Consider the following 20,552-nt stretch of genomic DNA (forward strand, 5'->3'; position numbering starts at 1 on the left):
CGTGACTCCGAACAAACGCGACTACCTAATTACACCGATGGCAATGGAATATCAGGAAGTTTCCCCTCCCGTCTTCACTGAACCTTCTATTTGCTGAAAGCAGATGTCCCAACTGTGCCTGAAACTGCAGGTTTTGAGACAACAGTGCCCCAGCTGTCTGATAAGCCAAATTGGTTTAACAAAATTTACGTAGTGTTGATCAGGAAAGTTTCCTGAGATTTATTCAAAGTTCCACCCTGTGGTGTTCTGTGAACCTCTCACATTCTCACATTTTTTATGGGCTGGCACCGGATCCTATTTTTTTTAGAAAACACTTCAACACATAGAAAGACCGCAGAAACACAACACGGTTTTTATTTTGTAAGATTCTGAAGAGGCATTAGAATCAATAAAACATTTATATGAATCACATTTGACTACATGGTTTCTAGACATACATTTCACAAGATTCTGAAAAACACTGATACACAATAGTAGTGGGGTGGATTACTTTCAAACACATAAACATACTTCATTATAGGGCTGGACAGAAGGAAAAGTTTGTTTTGTATTTATTATGTGGACGATGCTGACAAAGTAACATTTATTGCCCATCCATAGTTGGGAAAATATTAAAATTAATTACATTTCAGAGTCATTCTTATCTGTCATTTTAGCATATTATTCATTGCCCTGAGAGCAACCAACATACTGTTTGTTGTCTGGAGTCACATGTAGACCTGACTGTATGCGGGTGGCAGGTTCCCAGGTGGGTTTTTACAACTAAGCAGCAGCTTTTATGGCTATTTTGTCTGGTGATAGATCACAAATTACCAGTTCAGTTTCACAACTTGCCACGGTTAGATTTAAACTCACAACCTCTAGGTTACCAGCCCAATTCCATAACCGCTAGACTGCTATACCCCAGTTGGATTACAGCGTCATTTCACCTGTCAAAAAAGGCTTATATCTATAGGGCGGAACTTTCAACTTTGTCGGGGCGTAAAACCGGCAATATTGCATTGACTGTCCGTTATACAATAGGAAGGAAAATCAGGCAGGCTGTACAATGGGCAGGCACTCTGAGACTGACCGGTTTACACCTCTGCTGAAGTTGAAAGTTCAGCCCATTACGGTCCCTTTCACATCCTCGGGATGTCCCAGAGTGCTTCACAAGCATTGAATTACCTTTGGACGTATAGTCTCTGTCGTTTTCTAGGCAACTACAGCAACCAACTTGCACACAGCAAAGCGCCACAAACAGCAAATGCAATGAATGAGCAGTTAATCTGTTTTGGTGGTGTTGGAGGAGGGGGAAATGTTGGCCAGGACACTGGGAGAATCGCCTTCTCTGCGTCAAAAAAGTACCATGAGGTCTTTAATGTCCATCTGAATGTGCGCGGAGCCTCGGTTCAACATCGCATTCAAAAGAGGGTACCTCCAAGAATGCAGCACTCCCTCATTGCTGCACTGAACCATCAGCCTACATTATGTGCTGAAGTCTGAAGCTGGCTTGCCTGCAACCTTCTGACTCACAGCCAAGAGGAATTAATAGAAGCTGTGCGGTTTTTTTTTTAAGCAATAGATGGGACAGACTTTGCCAATGCTATAGCAAACTTTGAAACAAATATATTTTCACACCTCATGCTACATCAGAAATTCATTTAAAAAAAATCTAAAAGAAAACCGTGTGGGTGCCTTGGAACAATATAAAAACAAAAATCGATGAAAAGTTAAATCACCCAGAAATATGAGCTTATCAAACATTTAGACAGCTTGCAGACACACTGAATTTAGAATGCAACTAAGTTTGACATGGAGACTGTGCTGCATTTATTTCTGAATAAATTCAAGAGAACGTTGGCAGTCTACACACAGTTACCAGACTGATTTTAGATGCACCACCACAGGCGTCACAATTCCACTTTAGACTAGCTGCTATTTTAGAGCAACATTTTTCATCAGTAACGGGATTCAGGAACTGCAATCAGGAATCCACAATGACAGTGCAACAGCAATACATACCTTCACATGGTATTTTATGCAGATTTCCAGCTGTTGCTATCATTTCAAATTTTACCGCACAGTTTTGTTAGTGCTGTGCCATGCTACCAACTTCTAATGTAGGTTTAATTTGCCAAAACAATTATGAAGAACTATCTACAAGCAATTTATGACAAATTTTAACATGTAGCATTGCTAGGCTGGGGAAGAGGGAAAGCAGTCAGTCCATACAGATATGTTTGCACTACAGGAAGTCATTCTTCCTTGCTGGAAATTAAAGTTTGGTGTGAAAGTAAATTCACTGAAATAGTGGTATTTTGTGGACATGGTGCAAACTTAGCTTAGAAGCACAAAACATTCACATTGCACCACCTTACAAGTACAATCTCCTGCAGTTTTACTTTTTTGTTAATCCTTTCTCTTGGTTCAGGATGAGATCCACAAAAAGGTCCTTACCTCAGACTTTACTTTTTCTATCTCAGCTTTCAGCAACTCCACCTCTTTCTTCAGGTTGTCAATCTGAAGGTCTCTACATGAAGAGTGTGCACATGACTATGTAGCATCTTTAAACAGAATAACATCTCTTAATAAATTCAGTCAGTCATTCTCAAAGCTCAGCCGCCTTACCTGTCATCTTTCACAAAACCATTGTTGGTTGGGGGACCAAAAGTAGCATCAAAGATGTCCACATCCACCAAGTTCTGGAAGAAAACAAATACAACTCATGGATTAAAGCATTTTGATACACAGAAGTTTCTCCAGTTCTTAAAAACTGCCTCCTTGCTTGTAAAAGCTCAGCAACAACCAATAAGCAGTGAATGAGGAACAAGTGCCCCGATTTTAAATTGGGAGTGGGAGCAGTAAAATCACCCCAACAGCACTGGTGACAGGCCGGGGCCATTTTAATTTTTCAATTCGGACTCCCACCCAAACCCGGCAGGAATGACGAGATGGGCGGCAAGCAGAAGTGGAAAATTGTGCGGCAGGAGGTTGCTGCCAGGGACCCAAAGCTCCCAACATAAGATGAGTGATGAGGTGGGCGGGGTCCGAGGCGATCAAGGTCCACATGAAGGGGAAGGGAAGCTCGGGGCAGAGGAGGTCCAAAGATTTCTTGTGGGGTCCAAAGGATACTCCTGCTCCTCCTGGCCCATAAGGAAACCTTCAAAAGATTAAAAAATTTTACTTACCTGGTCCTCTTCTGGCCCTGGATCCATGTCACGGCAGAATCCGCGGGCACGCTAGACAATGTGTGCAACTTGCGCTGCCCGAGGTTAAAATAGCAATTTACCAAATAATGGTCATCGGACACCAACTTTTGCATTTTGATGGGGCCCTGGCCTGCCTGGGGCGAAGGTCTCCTGCACTGCCCAAAATGCGGCAGTTGAAAAGGCATGCAGAGGGAGTATGGTGTGAACAAGCTGAGTACCACACTGACCCAACAAATCCAACCCCCCTCTCAGAATATACCTCTGGGATACTTATGACCTTTTTGAACGAGTTACTTAAAATCTCCTGAAATAGAAACTATAAAATTAAGGTTGCTCCCAAGAATATAAAACCACGAAAAGTCTATGGGCTCGATCGGGTGCGTTCGTGGCGGGGGGGGCTGCGAAAATCGGGGATTCCCGGGGCGGGTCGGGAGCCCGGCTCCATCCCACCCCATTTCAGGGTTCCCCACAGACGCGCTCGCATGCGCGCGCAGCCCCCGCATGTGGGACTCCCGCCGGCAATTAAAGCTGGCGGGGTGCCACTTAAAATACTTGAACAGGTACTGCAGGTTGTTTACAGACCTGATTGACCTGTTATTTTAGCAGGGATGGGATTTTGCAACTGACTGGGACTGTTTCCCGTACTGGGGGAAACACTCCCAGTTCAAATGGACGTGTTGCAGCCATCAGCCTGTGGCAGCTGCAAAGGTCCATTTGACAGGTGCGGGGGGGAGACCCTCACTCATTGCAGGAGGCCACTCTGTCACTTTGGACAAAGTTTGGCTTCCACCACCCTCCTCCTAACAATAAAATTCACCAACTTGCACACTTACCCCGGTGTCCAGTCACATGTACCTACCTTGTGGACCCCCTCAAATGTACATCTTCCGGATGGGGGCCGCCGTAGCTGCAGTCAGGACCTCCTCAGAGGATGAACAGCATCACCAGCCTCGCCGGCCACCTCTGACACGTGGAGCTCCACAACACAGTGCTGTGACACATCCACCTGCACAGCAGGAGGGAGGGCTACCGCAGAGAGAGATGCGTCGCAGAAGGCACTACCCTCGCCACAGGGTCCACAGACCGAGGCTCAGCTTCCTGGACCTCTCTGAGCAGCAGTGCACACGGAGGCTCAGAGTCACTCGACATGTAGTCATGGACATCTGCAGCCTCCTTCATGCCGAGCTGCTGCCGGCTGGCCCGAGCACCATCTTCTTACCTGTCGCTGTCAAAGTCACCACTGCCCTCAACAACTTCTCCTCTGCATCCTTCCAGGGTACCACCGGGGACATCACCGACGTCTCTCAGTCATCTGCACAAAAGAGCCCTGCAAATACATCTACACCCACTCTGCAGTGACACAATGGGTGGCATCAGTTGTGGGCCTTCATCGTGATCCTCAGGAAAGGGCATTATTGCACAAACCAGACAAGATTTGCAAAGACATGGCAGTAGTGGTGCCAATATAATATGTAATGTGAGTTGATCAGAAATTAAATATAAGTAAAAACCATGACAAACCCTCAAACACCCTTGTGCATCCCCTTCATGCTCACGACACGTTTGCCTTACGCTGCCTACTGCACATATGTGATGCATGCTCTGTGGCTGCAGCACAGGTAGTGCCAGGTTGAGTGAGGCTGACCGTGAAAGAGATGCACGAGAGGGTGAGTATGAGATAGAGCCATGAGATTGTATGAGGATTGGGTTGAGTGGTAGTGGCGGGATGAGTACTGGCGAGGTGAGTAAGTGCAGGTAAGATGAGGATGAGGTTTGTGTGGGTGTGAGGGGTGATGTGACAGAGTAGTGTGGGCTGTGCAGAAGGAGATGTGGGGTGGGGGCGGTGATGTGGCAGTCGGAGTGTAGGAGAATGAGTAATTGTACTCACTTTGGCTGACCTAACTAGGTCATTGCAGCGCCTCCTGCACTGTATGCAGGTGGGCGATATGTTAGTAGTGCAGGTGACCTCCTCTGCCACCTCGAGCTAGGCCTTCTTGGTGGCAGAGGCAGGCCGCTTCCTCCCGCCAGCCGGGGGGAAGATCTCTGTGCTCCCCCTCCTCCTCACCCCATCCAATAAGAGCTGGAGTGAGGCATCATTAACCTGGGAGCAGCCTTCCCCCTGGGCTGCTCCATGCTGTAATTTTTCCTACTTCTTGCAGCATCAGTCAGTGGAGGACTGCCCCTTTAAATAGAGCTCCTCCAGCTGACAGACCTTACTGCGCATGCGCAGTCCGCCCGCCGCGCAGCTTAGCAGCGGGGAACCCGGAAGAACAGGAAAGTGGCTCCAATCAGCCTGAGATTGCATGCGGAGCAGACTGATTTCACCGGGCGCGTTACCCACGCGCCCAATCTACCCCCCCGCCCCAAACCTGCCGCCATGGTAATATCGGGCCCTATTCGTTAGATAGGGGGAAGATTCCCAAGTGGAATCTAGGATTCTTATTCAATTAGAATCTCCTCATTATTGATCTAAATCTATATTAAGCTGCCTCAGCCCATCTGCTGCAGGAACCCTCGTCCATGCCTTTGTTACCTCTAGACTTGACTATTCCAATGCTCTCTTGGCCGGCATCCCATCTTCCACCCTCCATAGACTAGAGCTCATCCAAAACTCTACTGCCCGTATCGTAACTCGCACCAAGTCCAGTTCACACATCACCCCTGTGCTCGTTGACCTACATTAGCACCCTGTCCAGGAACACCGATTTTAAAATTCTCATTCTTGTTTTCAAATCCCTCCATGGCCTTGCCCCTCCCTATCTACGTAACCTCCTCCAGCCCTACAACCCTCTGAGATCTCTGCGTTCCTCCAATTCTTGCCTCTTGCGCATCCCTGATTTTAATCACTCCACCACTGGCGACCGTGTCTTCAGCTACCTAGGCCCTAAGCTCCGGAATTCCCTCCCGAAACCTCGCCACCTCTCTCTCCTCCTTTAAGACGCTTCTTAAAACCTACCTCTTTGACCAAGCTTTTGGTCATCTGTCCTAATATCTCCTTATATGGCTCGGTATCAAATTTTGTTTGATAATGCTCCTGTGAAGCGCCTTGGGATGTTTTACTACACTAAAGGCACTATATAAATGCAAGTTGTTGTTGTTAATCACTATCCTCATATATGAGGACACTCACAACCAAGTCACTACAGCTCCTTTCCCCGCTTGCCCTGTTTTAAAGCTGTTCTCCTGCAACAACTCTGTTCACCTTTTTACTTTGGACTTCATCTTAAGTTGCGTATGTAAATTTACTAAAAAAAATTTTTTTTTTTTTTAAAAGGGAAAAAAATTCCCAGTCTACTAGAGAGTCAAGGGGATCTCATTAGGAAAATCATCCCTCGTACCTGAGTTTCATTCACTGGAGCTGCACGGACCTCTACGAGATTTTCTGGTTCCTCAATATCATCTGCTGGGGCCTCATCAGGAATAATCACCACTGGTTTCACATGCTCTGCTAGGGCAGAAGCTCGCAGAAAATTTGGTGGACTCTGTTAAAAATACAACATATGATGTACTGGATAGTGTCAAATACCTTGTTAAAAATTTATTTAGGTACTATGAAATATTATTTAAATGATGGTTTACTTCTATAAATGGGTAGCAACTTCTCAACATTTGGCTGCCTCGTCATACTGAAAACTGCCATTGAGAACAACCTGGTACCAACAACACAGAAGCACTGGATCCTCAACGAGGAGTTTAGACCCCAGTCTTTATTGGCTCCTACTCAAACCTTCCCTGGACAGGGCTAGTTGTTCAGTCTTGGTTAAGGAAAGACAGGATACAAAGATAATTCTACATCATTTAAGAACAACCCCTGATAACTAAGCAAGCAGCAGTACTAATAGCATTAACAGAGATGTCTACAGCTGGACCAGGATTTCAAACTGACTGTAGTGTGGGTGGGCGAAAATGAAAAATATTATACATGAGGATGAGGAGATCTGTTCATACATTCATTCTGTAATCCAAAAGAATGTGGGTAGAATTCACCATTTTCAAGTTAAGTGATTCAAAAGTTATTACAAGTGCATCCCATTAAACTCTTAATGGAGAGAAGTGCAGTCTTCTTTCAGCAAATATAACAAAAGCCAGTAGTTTATAAGAAGCCAAACTAAACAGATTAATGCCTCATTAGTCAGTACTATCATGCTTTATTGCCAAGAAAGTACCATACCTCAGGCAATTTGGGGATTTGGATTAGCCGCTTGAAATACAACATGTCACGAGATCGGCTAAAGAAACTCTTCAGGCTGCAACAAAATCAAAAGCAGCTCAATAGAAAAGTCATTCTATGTTATGTCCATACATAATACAAAAAAAAAATCATCTTTATTCAGTGTATTAAAACGTATTACCTCACACTTATCCACATTAAATTGCATCTTCCATCTATTTGCCCATTCTGCTATCCTATGTCTTCCTGAAGTCTTTTACAGTCCACTTCACCATTTTCCAAACCTCCTACTTTTGTGTCATCAGCAAATTTCAAGATTATGTTCCTTACATCCAAGTCCAAATTATATTCTATACATCAAGAACAAAGGTGGACCCAGCACTGACACCTGGGGTACACCGTAAGATGATCATTAAGTACCAAGTTGCTGATTCTAGCCTTTATCACTAAGCACGATACTATAGTATAAAAAGCTCAGTGCTCCAAGTATGGCCTTCATACTGGTATCTCTGCACTGTAAGTAATAGGCTACTCACACTCTTTAATACATTTCAATTCAACACAAGTATGAAGACCCTGCACAACCATTCCTTCTCTGCTGCTGCATCATTCAAATTTATGAAAAAGTCTTAAGATCTGCAGCAGTGTAAACTCTGCAAACCTCAGACCATTTACTCTTCCCACACCTATCCAGCCAGCAATAAAAATATGTGACCTTTATCACTTTCACTGGCCTGTCTTGAACTAAGGTTTCCAGAGGGAATCTTCGCATAAAGTCTCTCCCAATTAGTTAAAATTGTCAACAAAGATTATAGCAATTCTTTGTTACCTGTGAAATTCATCATAGAATCGTTCTCTGTGTCCTTGCAAAGTGTCTGCTGGCAGACCTGTTCAAGAAGGTACACAATAATGAATGTTACTCCATGAACCACTGTACATTCATTTCCTCATATCATGAATTGAAAGCTTCATGAAGAGTTTTCAACTTTATCAAATTGAACCTTATCACGAAGCATCTGTTACAGCTAAAGACTCGGTGTAACCTTTCTAGCTGGTTTCAGGTATGGATGGTCTGAGGTTGGTTAAATGAACTGTATGGTGTGGTACTGAGCTGTACAAGACCAGAAAAGTTCTAATTCAAACTGAGATAGCCAGAGTCCATATTTATAAATGCCATCCAGTGATCAGCAGTGACTGCACCAAGTGAGAGCTAAGGTGGCCTTGTTAAGCTAAAGAAGGACAAAATGCCAGGATCTGACGGAATACATCGAGTTACATTGAGTCTACAGCACAGAAACAGGCCATTCGGCCCAATTGGTCTATGCCAGTATTTATGCTCCCCATGAGCCTCCCCCCACCCCTCTTCATCTAACCCTATCAGCATCCTTTCTCCCTCATGTGCTTATCTAGCTTCCCCTTAAATGCATCTATGCTATTTGCCACAACTACTCCTTGTGGTAGCGAGTTCCACATTCTTACCACTCTTTGGGTAAAGAAGTTTCTCCTGAATTCGCTATTGGATTTATTAGTGACTATTTTATATTTATGACTTCTAGTTTTGGACTCCCCCACAAGTGGAAACATTTTCTCTATGTCTACTGTATCAAACCCTTTCATTATCTTAAAGACCTCTAGCAGATTACCCCTCAGCTTTCTATTTTCTAGAGAAAAGAGCCCCAGCCTGTTCAGCCTTTCCTGATAAATATATGTTCTCAGGTGAATCTTTTTTGCGCCTTCTCTAATGCCTCTATATCGTTTTTATAATGTGGAGACCAGATCTGTGCACATCCAAAGATCCATACGTCCAAAGATCCTAAGGGAAATGAGGGAAGAAAATTGCAGAGGCCCTACAAATTATATTCCAGAATGCTACTGAGACTGGATGTGTGCTGAAAGAGAGGCCAATATAATATGGGAGTCGCAGCTAACCCGGGTAATTGCAAGCAAGTTAGCTTGACATCTGTGATAGGGAAAATTTTAGAATCTTTAATTAAAGGTGAAATTACTAAATATTTCGATGAAGAGAAAGTAATTGGAAGCAGCAAACACAGATTTCAGAAAAGAAGATCCTACTTGACAAACCTGATAGAGTACTTTGAACTGGTCACAAATATGGTGGATGGGGGAAATGCAGTAGATGTGGTGTACATGGACTTTCAGAAAGCTTTTGGCAAGGTACCGCATAAGAGACTATTGGAGAAAATTAAGGGGTATGGAATTAGGAAGAGGATAGCAATTTGGATTAAATACTGGTTAGAACAGACGTAGACACAAGATTAAATGTAAGAGATATAGGACAGAGGGCAGGGGAAACCTTTTGTTACACAGAGGGTTGTGAGGCTGTGGAACGTACTACTGGAGTTAGTGATTAAACAAGAGACAATGTCAACCTTTAAGAATAGGTTAAATCGGTGGTTGAATGAAAAGAAATAAAGGGCTATGGGAACAGGGTGGCACATGGGATTAGGACTACTTCTTGTGTGAAGGATAAACATCAACACTGACGAGTTAGACCAAACGGCCTGTTTCCATGTTGTAATTCTATGTAATTGGCTGTTCGTGGTCCCAATGGTCAAGCAGCTTCTCAACGTTCACTCCAGTCCTAGAGAGCTGCTGCTGCAGGTAGAACCATACCTTAGTGTGAGTCTTTTGTCAGATAGTTTAGAGGTAGCGGAAACAACCTAATGCCAATCCTCCCTTCATTAGTGCACCATTGGCTGAGGACAAAGAGGAAAGTAAAAGTAGAAAAAGACTTGTCCATTTCCTCAAGTATGATGGATGTACAGACAAAACAATATTAAAGTCCAGGCAAGTTAATACAGTGGATTGTTAAAATGGGGGAAACGTTAACAGCTTTATACCTCCTGTTAAGAGTGAGCTCTGTCAATGGTATGCAGTTAAATGCAAATAGGGTGGGTGAAACACAAGGGTTAAAACATAAATTAAAATGCACTGTAAAATTAGGGTTTATTAACTTTAATCTCACCTGAAATACATGTCAACACATACCTTTTTAATATAACGTAAAACAATAAGACTAAGTGGCTCATTGTGGTTGTTGCACCAGAGATGGCTCTGTAAATATTTGGAGCAGAGTTACGCAAAGAACGTAATGAAAACACTGCATATGCACACAGCCACACTAGTCAACTGGGGACTTTAGGATTTGTGCAGCCTTAATTGGATATCAATCTCACTCCGAATAGGAAAGAGATTGATAAAACTCTAATTTTCCAACAATTAGAACTAATATACATGAAGTTTAAAACAAATAAGAAAGATATGTCTTTCATTTTGATTTTAAAAATTAATTTTACCTAACGTGTTCCCTGTAGAGTTGCATTGGAAAAATAAAATGAGTAAATTCTGAGGGAAGCTCCCACCCAAAACATTAACATTTCTCTTTCCGATGTTGAATGACCTACTGTGCATTTCCAGCATTTCATGTTTTTATTTCAGATTTCTGACAGAGTTTTAAAAAAAAAATAAGTTTCATTTCTTAAATTGTGCTGAAGTATGGAACAAGGAAAAGTCATTTGGTCCATCAAGCTCATTTCTTCCACAGACCTTGTACACTAAGCTAATTTATCATGTACTTTACCCAATCCAATTAATGTTCCGAGGAAAGGTTTTGCAAAGTTTCTCTCCATCCCCCAACTCCAAATAAGGTGAACAAAAGTCCTGCATATCTAGATAACCTTACAGCCTACATTATTCATCCTTGACCTGTCGCCTTTGTTGACATAACATTTTCATATCGGAACTGATCTCTATAAAATTAACTCCACCACCCATATGTTTGAAATGAGCTAAAGATGCAAAGTTTGAGAAGATTCAGCTCGTTGGGTTTATTTAGAAATTGTGGTACAGCTTTTGAATTTTAAATCTTCAAGTAGAGGCACTAACTGAAATGCTAAGCACTAGTATACCATTCCAGATTGGCCAACTCAGAATGTATTCTGTACAAGGGAAAATGCACAAAAGCAATTAAAGCCAAACCAAAAGTGACACATTAAAATGTACTTAGACTTAACTTGTAACAGATAATACGAAAATTGGCCGTGTGGTTGATAGTGAGGAGAAAAGCTGTAGACTGCCGGAAGATATCAATGGACTGGTCAGGTGGGCAGAAAAGTGGCAAATGGAATTCAATCTGGAGAAGTGTGAGGTAATGCATTTGGGGAGGGCAAACAAGATAAGGAAGTACACAATAAATGGGAGGATACTGAAAGGTGTAGAGGAAGTGAGGAACCTTGGAGTGCATGTCCACAGATCCCTGAAGGTAGCAGGACAGGTAGATAAGGTGTTAAGAAGGCATATGGAATACTTTCCTTTATTAACTGTGGCACAGAATATAAGTGTAAGGAGTCTTACAACACCAGGTTATAGTCCAACAGCATTATTTGAAATCACAAGCTTTCGGAGCTTTCCTCCTTCGTCAGCTCCAAAAGCTTGTGATTTCAAATAAAGCTGTTGAACTATAACCTGGTGTTGTAAGACTCCTTACATTTGTCCACCCCAGTCCATCACCGGCATCTCCACATCACAGAATATAAGAGCAGGGAGGTTATGCTGGAACTGTATAAAACACTGGTTAGGCCACAGCTTGAGTACTGTGTACAGTTCTGGTCACCATATTACAGGACAGATGTAATTGCACTAGAGAGGGTACAGAGGAGATTTATGAGGATGTTGCCAGGGCTGGAGAATTTTAGCTATGAGGAAAGATTGGACAGGCTCAGGTTGTTCTCTTTGGAACAGAGGAGGCTGAGGGGAGATTTAAATGAGGTGTACAAAATTATGTGGAGCCTAGATAGAGTGAATCAGAAGGACCCATTACCCTTAGCAGAGAGGTCAATAACCAGGGGGCATAGATTTAAAGTGATTGGTAGAAGGATTAGCGGGGAGCTGAGGAAAAAACTTTTCACCCAGAAGGTTGTAGGGGGCTAGAGCTCACTGCCTGAAAGGATGTTAGAGGCAGAAACCCTCAACTTATTTAAAAAGTTCCTGGATGTGTACCTGAAGTGCCGTGACCTACAAATCTGCGGACCAAGTGCTAGAAAGTGGGATTAGGCTGGGTGGCTCATTTTCAGCCGGCACAGACATGATGGGCCGAATGGCCTCCTTCCGTGCCATAAATTTTCTATGATTCCTCTCCAAATTACTGCAGTGATCTGAAGCACTATCTCTTGGCTGAGCTGGTGTAGTTCCAGATCACAGAGCTACTTCTACATTGACATCAAACAGAGGTTGCATGCTCCAGACTGATGAAGTATAGAATCATAGAATGATTACAGCATGGAAGGAGGCCATTCGGCCCATCGAGTCCGTGCCGGCTCTCTGCAAGAGCAATCCTGCACTCCCCCACCCTATCCCCGTAGCCCTGCAAATTTTTTCCCTTTTGAAAGCCACGATTGAATCTGCCTCCACCATCCCCTCAAGCAGTGCATTCCAGATCATAACCACTCGCTGTGTAAAAAGTTTTTCCTCATGTCACATTTGGTTCTTTTGCCAATCACCTTAAATCTATGTCCTCTGGTTCTTGACCCTTCCGCCAATGGGAACAGTTTCTCTCTATCTATTCTGTCTAGAACCTTCATGACTCTGAATACCTCCATCAAATCTCCTCTCAACATTTTCTGCTCTAAAGGAGAACAACCCAAGCTTCTCCATTCTATCCACATAACTGAAGTCCCTCATCCCTGGAATCATTCTACTAAATTTTCTAACTGTTAAAGTTAAAGCTTAACTGAAAACCTACACGTACAGTAAAGGTCAGGCATGCTCATCAATGCAAAGCAGTCTGTTCAATTTGGGTCATAGATCAAAGAGCCTGGTGGAGCAGTGCAACTGACAGCATGGGATTATTTAAAGGAGCTGTACACTTTTAATCAGTTATTGCTGATGGTAGAATCATTAATATTGAGATTGTACCAGAGCTTCAATAATTCAAATAACTCCCCCTTCCCCACCATGGATAATTAAGTTGCAGATTAATGCCAATAAAGGACCCTGCCTGACCTGAAGTGCCAGCCCAGCAGTTAAAAGCCCAGCCAACGATGTGACCCAATCCAACCCGAATCCCCAATCCAACACAACACAATGAATTCTGTGCCGCATATTCCAAGTGACTTTTGTACAGCCGAGCAAAAGATTTGACCCAGCCCAAATTCCCAACCAGAAGTGCATATGGAAGTTTCCTGGTGCATGCCAAGACCCGACCCAAAGCTACAGCCAAATAGTTGAAAGATACAACTCCAACCGAACCATCGCCTGTCCACTCATGGATAATCACAAATGCAGATAAGAGGAGCGCTGATAAGTCAAGGTCCCGCTGTACAATAATACACATGTGTTGCCATTACATTTCACATCCAAAGGTGACAATGTTGATTCCAGGGCTATTTGGGGGAATGTGGAAAAAAGCATCCGGATAACTGACTTCGATGCTTGGTATTCTAATGGTGTGTACAGCAGAGAATAGAGGAGCTTTCCATACATGCCAACCATTTACACTTTATGCAAACAAATCAGCGTTTGGACCCAATGCCCACTTTGGAATTTGCACAATGTGAGAATATAATTTTTTTAATCACCAAGCCTGAATGCAGTTCACAACAAAACAATTCTCCGGTAAAATACATTTTGCACAAATAATTTCACCTGCTTGAAGTTGTGAACATGTACCTCTAAATTCCCATCAGTGTCCAAGAGCCACAAGTGGTGTGGTTAAACTAAATTGGGAGCAACGGAGACTTAATTCTGTTCAATCATCATTTCATTCATTCAGACAAATATGAGAAAAGATAAATGTGCCTGCTTTACTCATTCCAATTAATTCTTCACCTCTTCTGGCACCTGGGGCATGATTTTTACTCGGAGCTGGGGACCCAATGAATCCTCTGATATTCGCATGGGGAACTTGAAAGCAAATTGAGTGCGGTGCAATCTGCGAACGTAACTCAATTGAAGGTGAGTATTTGAGTTCTGGGTTTCCCACGCACCAGGCTGACTGCCTTTCAGCAGTGAAAGGAGCTGCAAATCAGAGAGAGGGGCAGGAGGGAGAGAAAGATCATCGGCACTGCAAAAAATCGGCGGTGGGGGGGGGGGGGGGGGGTCAGCAAGCAACGACAGCCAGCAACGGGGATCGGGGGTGGGGGGGGAGGGGGGTCCAGCATCGGAGTGGGGGGGGGGGGGGGTGGGGTTCTGATCCTGTCCACAACCAACATCCACACGTGGGAACCCAGCTGCAAGTCAGGCAATTTTATGGGAATAATCAGTTAAGTAGAAAACTAGGGTAGATATATATTAGACTTTGGATTTTGCAGTCGCCTTGGATTATTTAGTAACCTGGTGTAACCTTGGTAGTCATGGTTACCTCATACAGTCAGTCTGCCATCGCTCTGCCAAGGCTCACACAAAGTGAGGTGGTGGAGGGCTGGTGGAACCTGTGGAACTGCACCTTCAGGAGAGGAAATGAGAAACGGGGGGGAAATGGGCTGGTAGTGGGAGGAAAGGGAAAGTATATAAGGTTAGCTTCGTGCAAAGAAGAATGCATTTGACATGGAAGGATGTGTTCCCTACCACACATTACATGGGTGTGTCATTGCACAATATTGTGACATTACGAACTTGTAAAACCAGATTTTCCAGACAGCTTCCTACTCATCGTTTAATAAAATATCACAAGTGTAGGCAAAGGGGCCAGACAAGTTTCCAAACATCTTCACTGAAGTGAGCATATTACAGCACTGACACTATTTCTATTTCCAGGCCCAACCAGCATGGATAGTATGTAATGATTACCTAATAGCCATTCGGCTGAGAGCGAGCAGTCATGTTTGGAGAAGGCTCACATTTCTAAAACATGCAGAAGCAGATCAAACGCAGTACCTCATGTGCTGTCTAAACTGGCCCACGCACCACTGCTTTAGGAGAATAGATTTGAACAAACGGTCGTAGCTAATCCTAGTTATGAGGAATACTCATGTATAGAAACTATAATATATTACCTTGCTTGTATTATATAGCGTTGCCTCTGAAAGCAATGTTGTAATATAAACAAGAAGAAATGAATTCTTCCAGAGGAGCCTAAGACTCACGTCATGGAGGAAGGCTTCCAAGGGGCCTGCAGAAGTAAAGCCAGCACCATTTTTGCTGACCGCACCATTTTGTTCTGATTGCATCGCTGGCCTGTACTGGCCAGCAAGCACTTTACCCCATTGTGCACCTTTTCCAAACATCATATTGCTAGAAACATAGTTGCGACTTTTATGCAACTGCGCCTGTGTAAATTTGTGCATTGACAGTTGCTTCAGTGTTGTTGCTGGTGCTGTGAATTCACCACACAATGTAAATTAGGAGAATTCAGAGCAATAAAAGCCTTGATGTGCAATATAAACATGCTGCTTTTATAATGGTGCTTGTGGAATTCTAAGGGACTGGTGTCCATTCGCTCGCTCTTGGCCTGTACGCAATAGATCTGCTGCCTGCCCTGGTGACCGAATTGTAGACACAATTTTTCGTGGGATTACAAGTCTGCCAGCAGGATTAAGGAGCCGGATGCAATAGTGTAAGCATCGGAACATTGGATAAAGAAGGACATGTAAAGGCCAGCTGCTGCATCAAGCCCATCCCATCCTAGCACAGTGTGACTTTTGCACACCGTCACCCTTGTTGCCCCCACCACCACCATGCAGCCATACAATCTCCTAGGAAAGTCAAAAAAAAGTTAGCCCATTCAGGAAAATTCTTCTCCAACCTCCGATGGCAATCAAGCCAGCTCCACAGTGACAACATGTCACCTACCATCTTGGCAACTCATGCAGTTCCCTTCTGCATTCTGCATGCTTGCAGCAAATCCACACTCTCTGTAACTTAAGCCAGAAGTCAACATCTGTCTACGAAAAGAAGTACTTTCTCACATCTAACCTACTTCATATGTATATACTTATGTCTCCTGGTTCTCCCTGACCTATCCAGCTTGGATAGTCTATCCACCTGGACCGAATACACCCTGGGAACCTCCTTATGAACACTAGTCTCCCACATTCCAACCTAAACAGGCAACAGTATAAAAGTGGCTTAAGAGAGCTTGAATTGAATCACTTAGGATAGCTTGTGCTGTAATATGCTCTGTTTCCTATACCAGCACTGGAACACTCATTATTAGCCTGTTATAAAAGCTGTCAAATTAATTACATATTTTCTGTGAACTTAACGTGTAAATTAAGGATGTGGAAATGCCTTTTCTCATAAAGTGTTGCGCTGTGTAATTTTATTAGGCCTATCTACAGGACAACTCTAATTATTGATCTGCTTTCAACAAACCAGTTACAGCTATCGAGGAGTCAACATCAACCTTTAACATAGAGAAAGTATCCTAAGGCATTTCACGTGGGCGTAAGGAAAAATGGATGTCGAACCAAAGAAGGAGATATTAGGAGGTGGTTTTTAAGGAGGTTCATAAAGGAGGTGGGATATGGGGTAGGAAACTCAGCTCAGGGTCGAACAGGATGCCTAGGTTGAGAACAGTGTGGTTCAGTCTGAGACAATGGCCAGGGAGGGGAGTTGAAACGATGGCAAGGGTACAGAGTTTGTGGCAGGGGCTGAAGCAAATTGTTTCGATCATATCAATGTTTAAGTGGAGGAAATTGCAACTCATCCAAGACTGGATGATGGACAGTCAGTTGGAAGTGAGCGTGAAGGGGACAGGGGAGAGGGGTTCAAGGAGATATCCGGTAGTAGAGAAAAGAAGCCTGGGGTTATCATTGCTCTCCTGGATGGTTTTGGCAGAGGAAAGTGAAACCCAATAGTACTTCATGTGATCCAGCCAGAACTAATGACAGATGGCTAAACCAGTTGTGTGCCAGATATGCTTAATCCTGCAACCCTTGGACTTGAGGAAGCAAAGATAGGGACCATACCAGGCGGAACAATCAGGGTGTGAGAAAGCAAAGGTTTTCCTGGGAACAACAGCGTCCAAGGTGGAGATGAGGGAGTGGTTGAGCAAATTGACAGCTGCAGAAGTATGATGGTGAACAGAAGGCCAAAGGCTAGGCAGCTGTGAGTTTGAAAGTGTAGTTGTAAGTGACCTAGGGAGAGTTTTTGCCAGAGACCGATGCAGAAACAATTGGGGTTGGAAGGGGGTAGGGGGGTATACAGGGGATGAGGAATACAGGGAGTGGTCAGAGATGACCTTATCAGCAAACAAGATCAAGGAAGTAGAGAGGCTATGGGATATGGAGTGGGGGTGGCCATGAATATGGGTAGGAGAGTCTATATGGAGGGAGAGGTATAGGGAGAACAGGTGGACAGAGAATTCAGAAGAAAGATGGCAAGGGGAGCTGAGATGAAGATTGAAATCACCTAGGATGAAAAGTCACTCAGGCCAAAGGCTGAAGGAGGAAAGCAGGAAGGATAGCTCAGGGAGAAACTTGGGATGGGGTTTGGTGGGGTGATAAACAACAAGGATTTTAAAGGAGGGCTGAAAAGGGTGGAACAAGGTGAAGTGCTTGAAGGAGGAGAAGGTGCCAAAGGAGTAGGAGGAGGAAACCAATTACCTGACCTGCTTCCTTGTAAGTAATTGAAATCTCCAACCATATTTAGTTCACTTCTTTGCCCGCTCAGGAAAGTAGTCCTGAAAGACCAACGGCTAATCTAAAATGATCACTGATATTACTTGTTAGCAAAAAAATCCCATTTTAGGCCAAACAGCAAAAACAATTGTCATCCCAGAACTTGCTCCAAGAGTTCCATTTGGCCTTTTCCAAACTGGAAATGTCTTGGCACTTACTAGCCTCAAGAGTTTCTGTCCCATTTCAGAACATATGCATTACCCTCAACTACAGCAAAGAAGAATTTACTGTTTTGATCTGAAACAAAAAAAGATAGTTGGAATTTGGTTCTGATTGGATATTTAAATACGTTGACTGGAATTTAATACCCTAGTTTCCAGTTCAGTAATTACAGGGTCTAGATTTTGACAGAAAGGCAGGACAGTCACTTCTTCTATCCAGGGCCAGGATAATCTGTGTTGTGGGCATCTCTAACTGTCAAGGTCTGTCAGCCGAGCAAGACCCACCAACAAGTTCTCCTCCCCCGGTGAGAAGCTTCATCTAGTGCACTGGCAGAGAACAAAATAAATATTTCCCAAAGGTAGCAAGCAGAGCCAGACTGAACCAAACGACAGCACTGAGACCAAAGCCACAACTGCGTGCCTGGGAGGCAAATGCTCTACTCTTGAGGTCACTTGGTTTGATGGATATTTTGTTAAAAGAACAGCAGGCCACGGTTTGTACGAAGTTGGTCAACCAAAAACACTGAGGAATTCTGAACACAGTTTCTCTCGGCACAGAAAACTACTTGAGGAGTTAAGCTGCTATAGCAAAATACTCCAGAGGGATTGCCAATGGTGTCAGCAACATTACCGCACAAATAGAACATTTAATTGAGATCTCCATTCAGCTGGGATAAAGATGACTTAGACCCAATTAATATCCCATGCCATTTACTCTACTTGTAGCTTCTACCTTCATCAGGCGAAGAAAACAATGCTGCAGAAATTCGGGATACTTACAGGAATGGAGTTTGAACATCAGTGTTACTGTGTAGTGGTAAAGGTGGCTGCAATCTTGGATCACCTGAATGAGAGGAGCCAGTCGGCACTGACCAGAGGGAGTCTGTGATACTGCATAGGAGGTATCCAGTGATCTGAATACTGAAAACAAGATTGGAACAGAACAGTCATGTTAAAAAGAGCCCTTTGCAACTTTCTTTGGTTGTTACATTGCTTTTTTTCGGATGGGGGGTGGACAGGTCGACCTACATCATGGTAGATGCTGTCATTTTAAAGGGAACTTCTGTAAGAAGTCGAAAGAGGCAAGGGAGAGGCTCGAGTGTGTGAACAGTTCCTGTAAAGCCCAGGAGGAGGTTGCATAATTCATGATCTTGCACAAGCAGTTCAAGCAATTCCCACATTAAACTATTCGCTTCAGTGTGACCTTTTCTCGTCAGTTTCAAATGGAAAAATAATTACGGTTATTTGTACTTTCTTTAAAATAACCAGGCTAACTCAGAGTGCTGTCACAAGACCACATACCAATAATGTTATTGCAAAATTGACATTCACATACTTTGTAATTAGGTTTGACTCAGTCAGTAACGAACAAGTTTGTGCCTTCGTCCTGGTTATAGCACACTAACGACTGTTTTAAGGCAAAACTAAAGCAGAATGCTAACTATAACCCACACCACTCACTTCATCATTAGATCCTAGTTGTGTATAGATTTCTTAGCTGTTTTCTGTCATTTTCTATCTGGTATTCCCTTAATTTCACAGCAGCAGCTCAGAAGAAAGGTTATGACAGGAAGGTTAAACATCCTCAATGAATCAGAACCCCTCTTGGTCTTTACCAGTAACTCAAATTGACCACAATGGACTTTTGAAACAAAGCAGAGAACTTCACTGAAGACTCTGAGTAAATATGGCGTTCCGCTCGACTACGCAGAGCAGGAAGGCCTCAGGTTTAATCTCTCATCTATGCTGAATTTGCTGATAACATCAACTTGCAGTTAAATAGTGCCTTTAACCGTAGTAAAATATCCCAAGATGCTTCACAATAGCATAATCAGACAAAATTTGACACCAAGCCACACAAGAAGATATTAGGACAGGTGACCAAAAGCTTAGTCAAAGAGGTAGGTTTTAAGGAGCATCTTAAGGGAGGGCAGAGAGGTAAAGAGGCGGAGAGGTTTAGGGAGGAAATTCTAGAACTTAGGGTCCAGACATCAACCAAGGCGGTGCTGGTGGGTATAGAACATTGACCTTCGTGTCCCCAAGGAAAAGAACAGCTAGAGCTCCAGCTCCTGGTTGCAACCCCTACAGGAGTACGTGTGTATGTGCAGATATCTGGTGAGAAGAATAACAGGTTCGACTATAATTATCTCCACCATGATCGAACAACTTACCAATGCCCACAGTTCAGGCTCGTCCCCAAGAATGACCACATGGGCGAGGTATTCAGGTGTTGTCAGTAGGGGGGAGGGGGGAAAAGAGAGAGGAAGGAAGGAAAGCAGAGGTCAAACCTACAAACCTTCCCCTTCCAGTATAAAAGCCATGCTACATGCTCCTGACGTCACCAAGAGAAACTGACTTTGACAAGCTGTGTCACGATTTTGGGTCTATTCTG

At 43.6% G+C, this 20,552-nt stretch overlaps 1 protein-coding gene across 1 annotated transcript in view; it reads right to left on the reverse strand.

Annotated features, from left to right (window-relative positions):
* The window catches only part of hip1rb (huntingtin interacting protein 1 related b), a 135,363-nt gene that overhangs the window by 37,430 nt on the left and 77,381 nt on the right, over positions 1–20,552 (reverse strand). Inside the window, exons 8-13 of the mRNA XM_068005760.1 lie at positions 18,941–19,081; positions 8,192–8,249; positions 7,363–7,438; positions 6,530–6,673; positions 2,611–2,684; positions 2,440–2,512 (exon numbers count right to left, since the gene is read on the reverse strand). Of these exons, the coding sequence (XP_067861861.1) occupies positions 2,440–2,512; positions 2,611–2,684; positions 6,530–6,673; positions 7,363–7,438; positions 8,192–8,249; positions 18,941–19,081 (566 nt within the window). The remainder of the gene's footprint in view (positions 1–2,439; positions 2,513–2,610; positions 2,685–6,529; positions 6,674–7,362; positions 7,439–8,191; positions 8,250–18,940; positions 19,082–20,552) is intronic.

The sequence above is a fragment of the Heptranchias perlo genome, chromosome 25 (assembly GCF_035084215.1).
Source record: "Heptranchias perlo isolate sHepPer1 chromosome 25, sHepPer1.hap1, whole genome shotgun sequence".
Lineage (NCBI taxonomy): Eukaryota > Metazoa > Chordata > Chondrichthyes > Hexanchiformes > Hexanchidae > Heptranchias > Heptranchias perlo.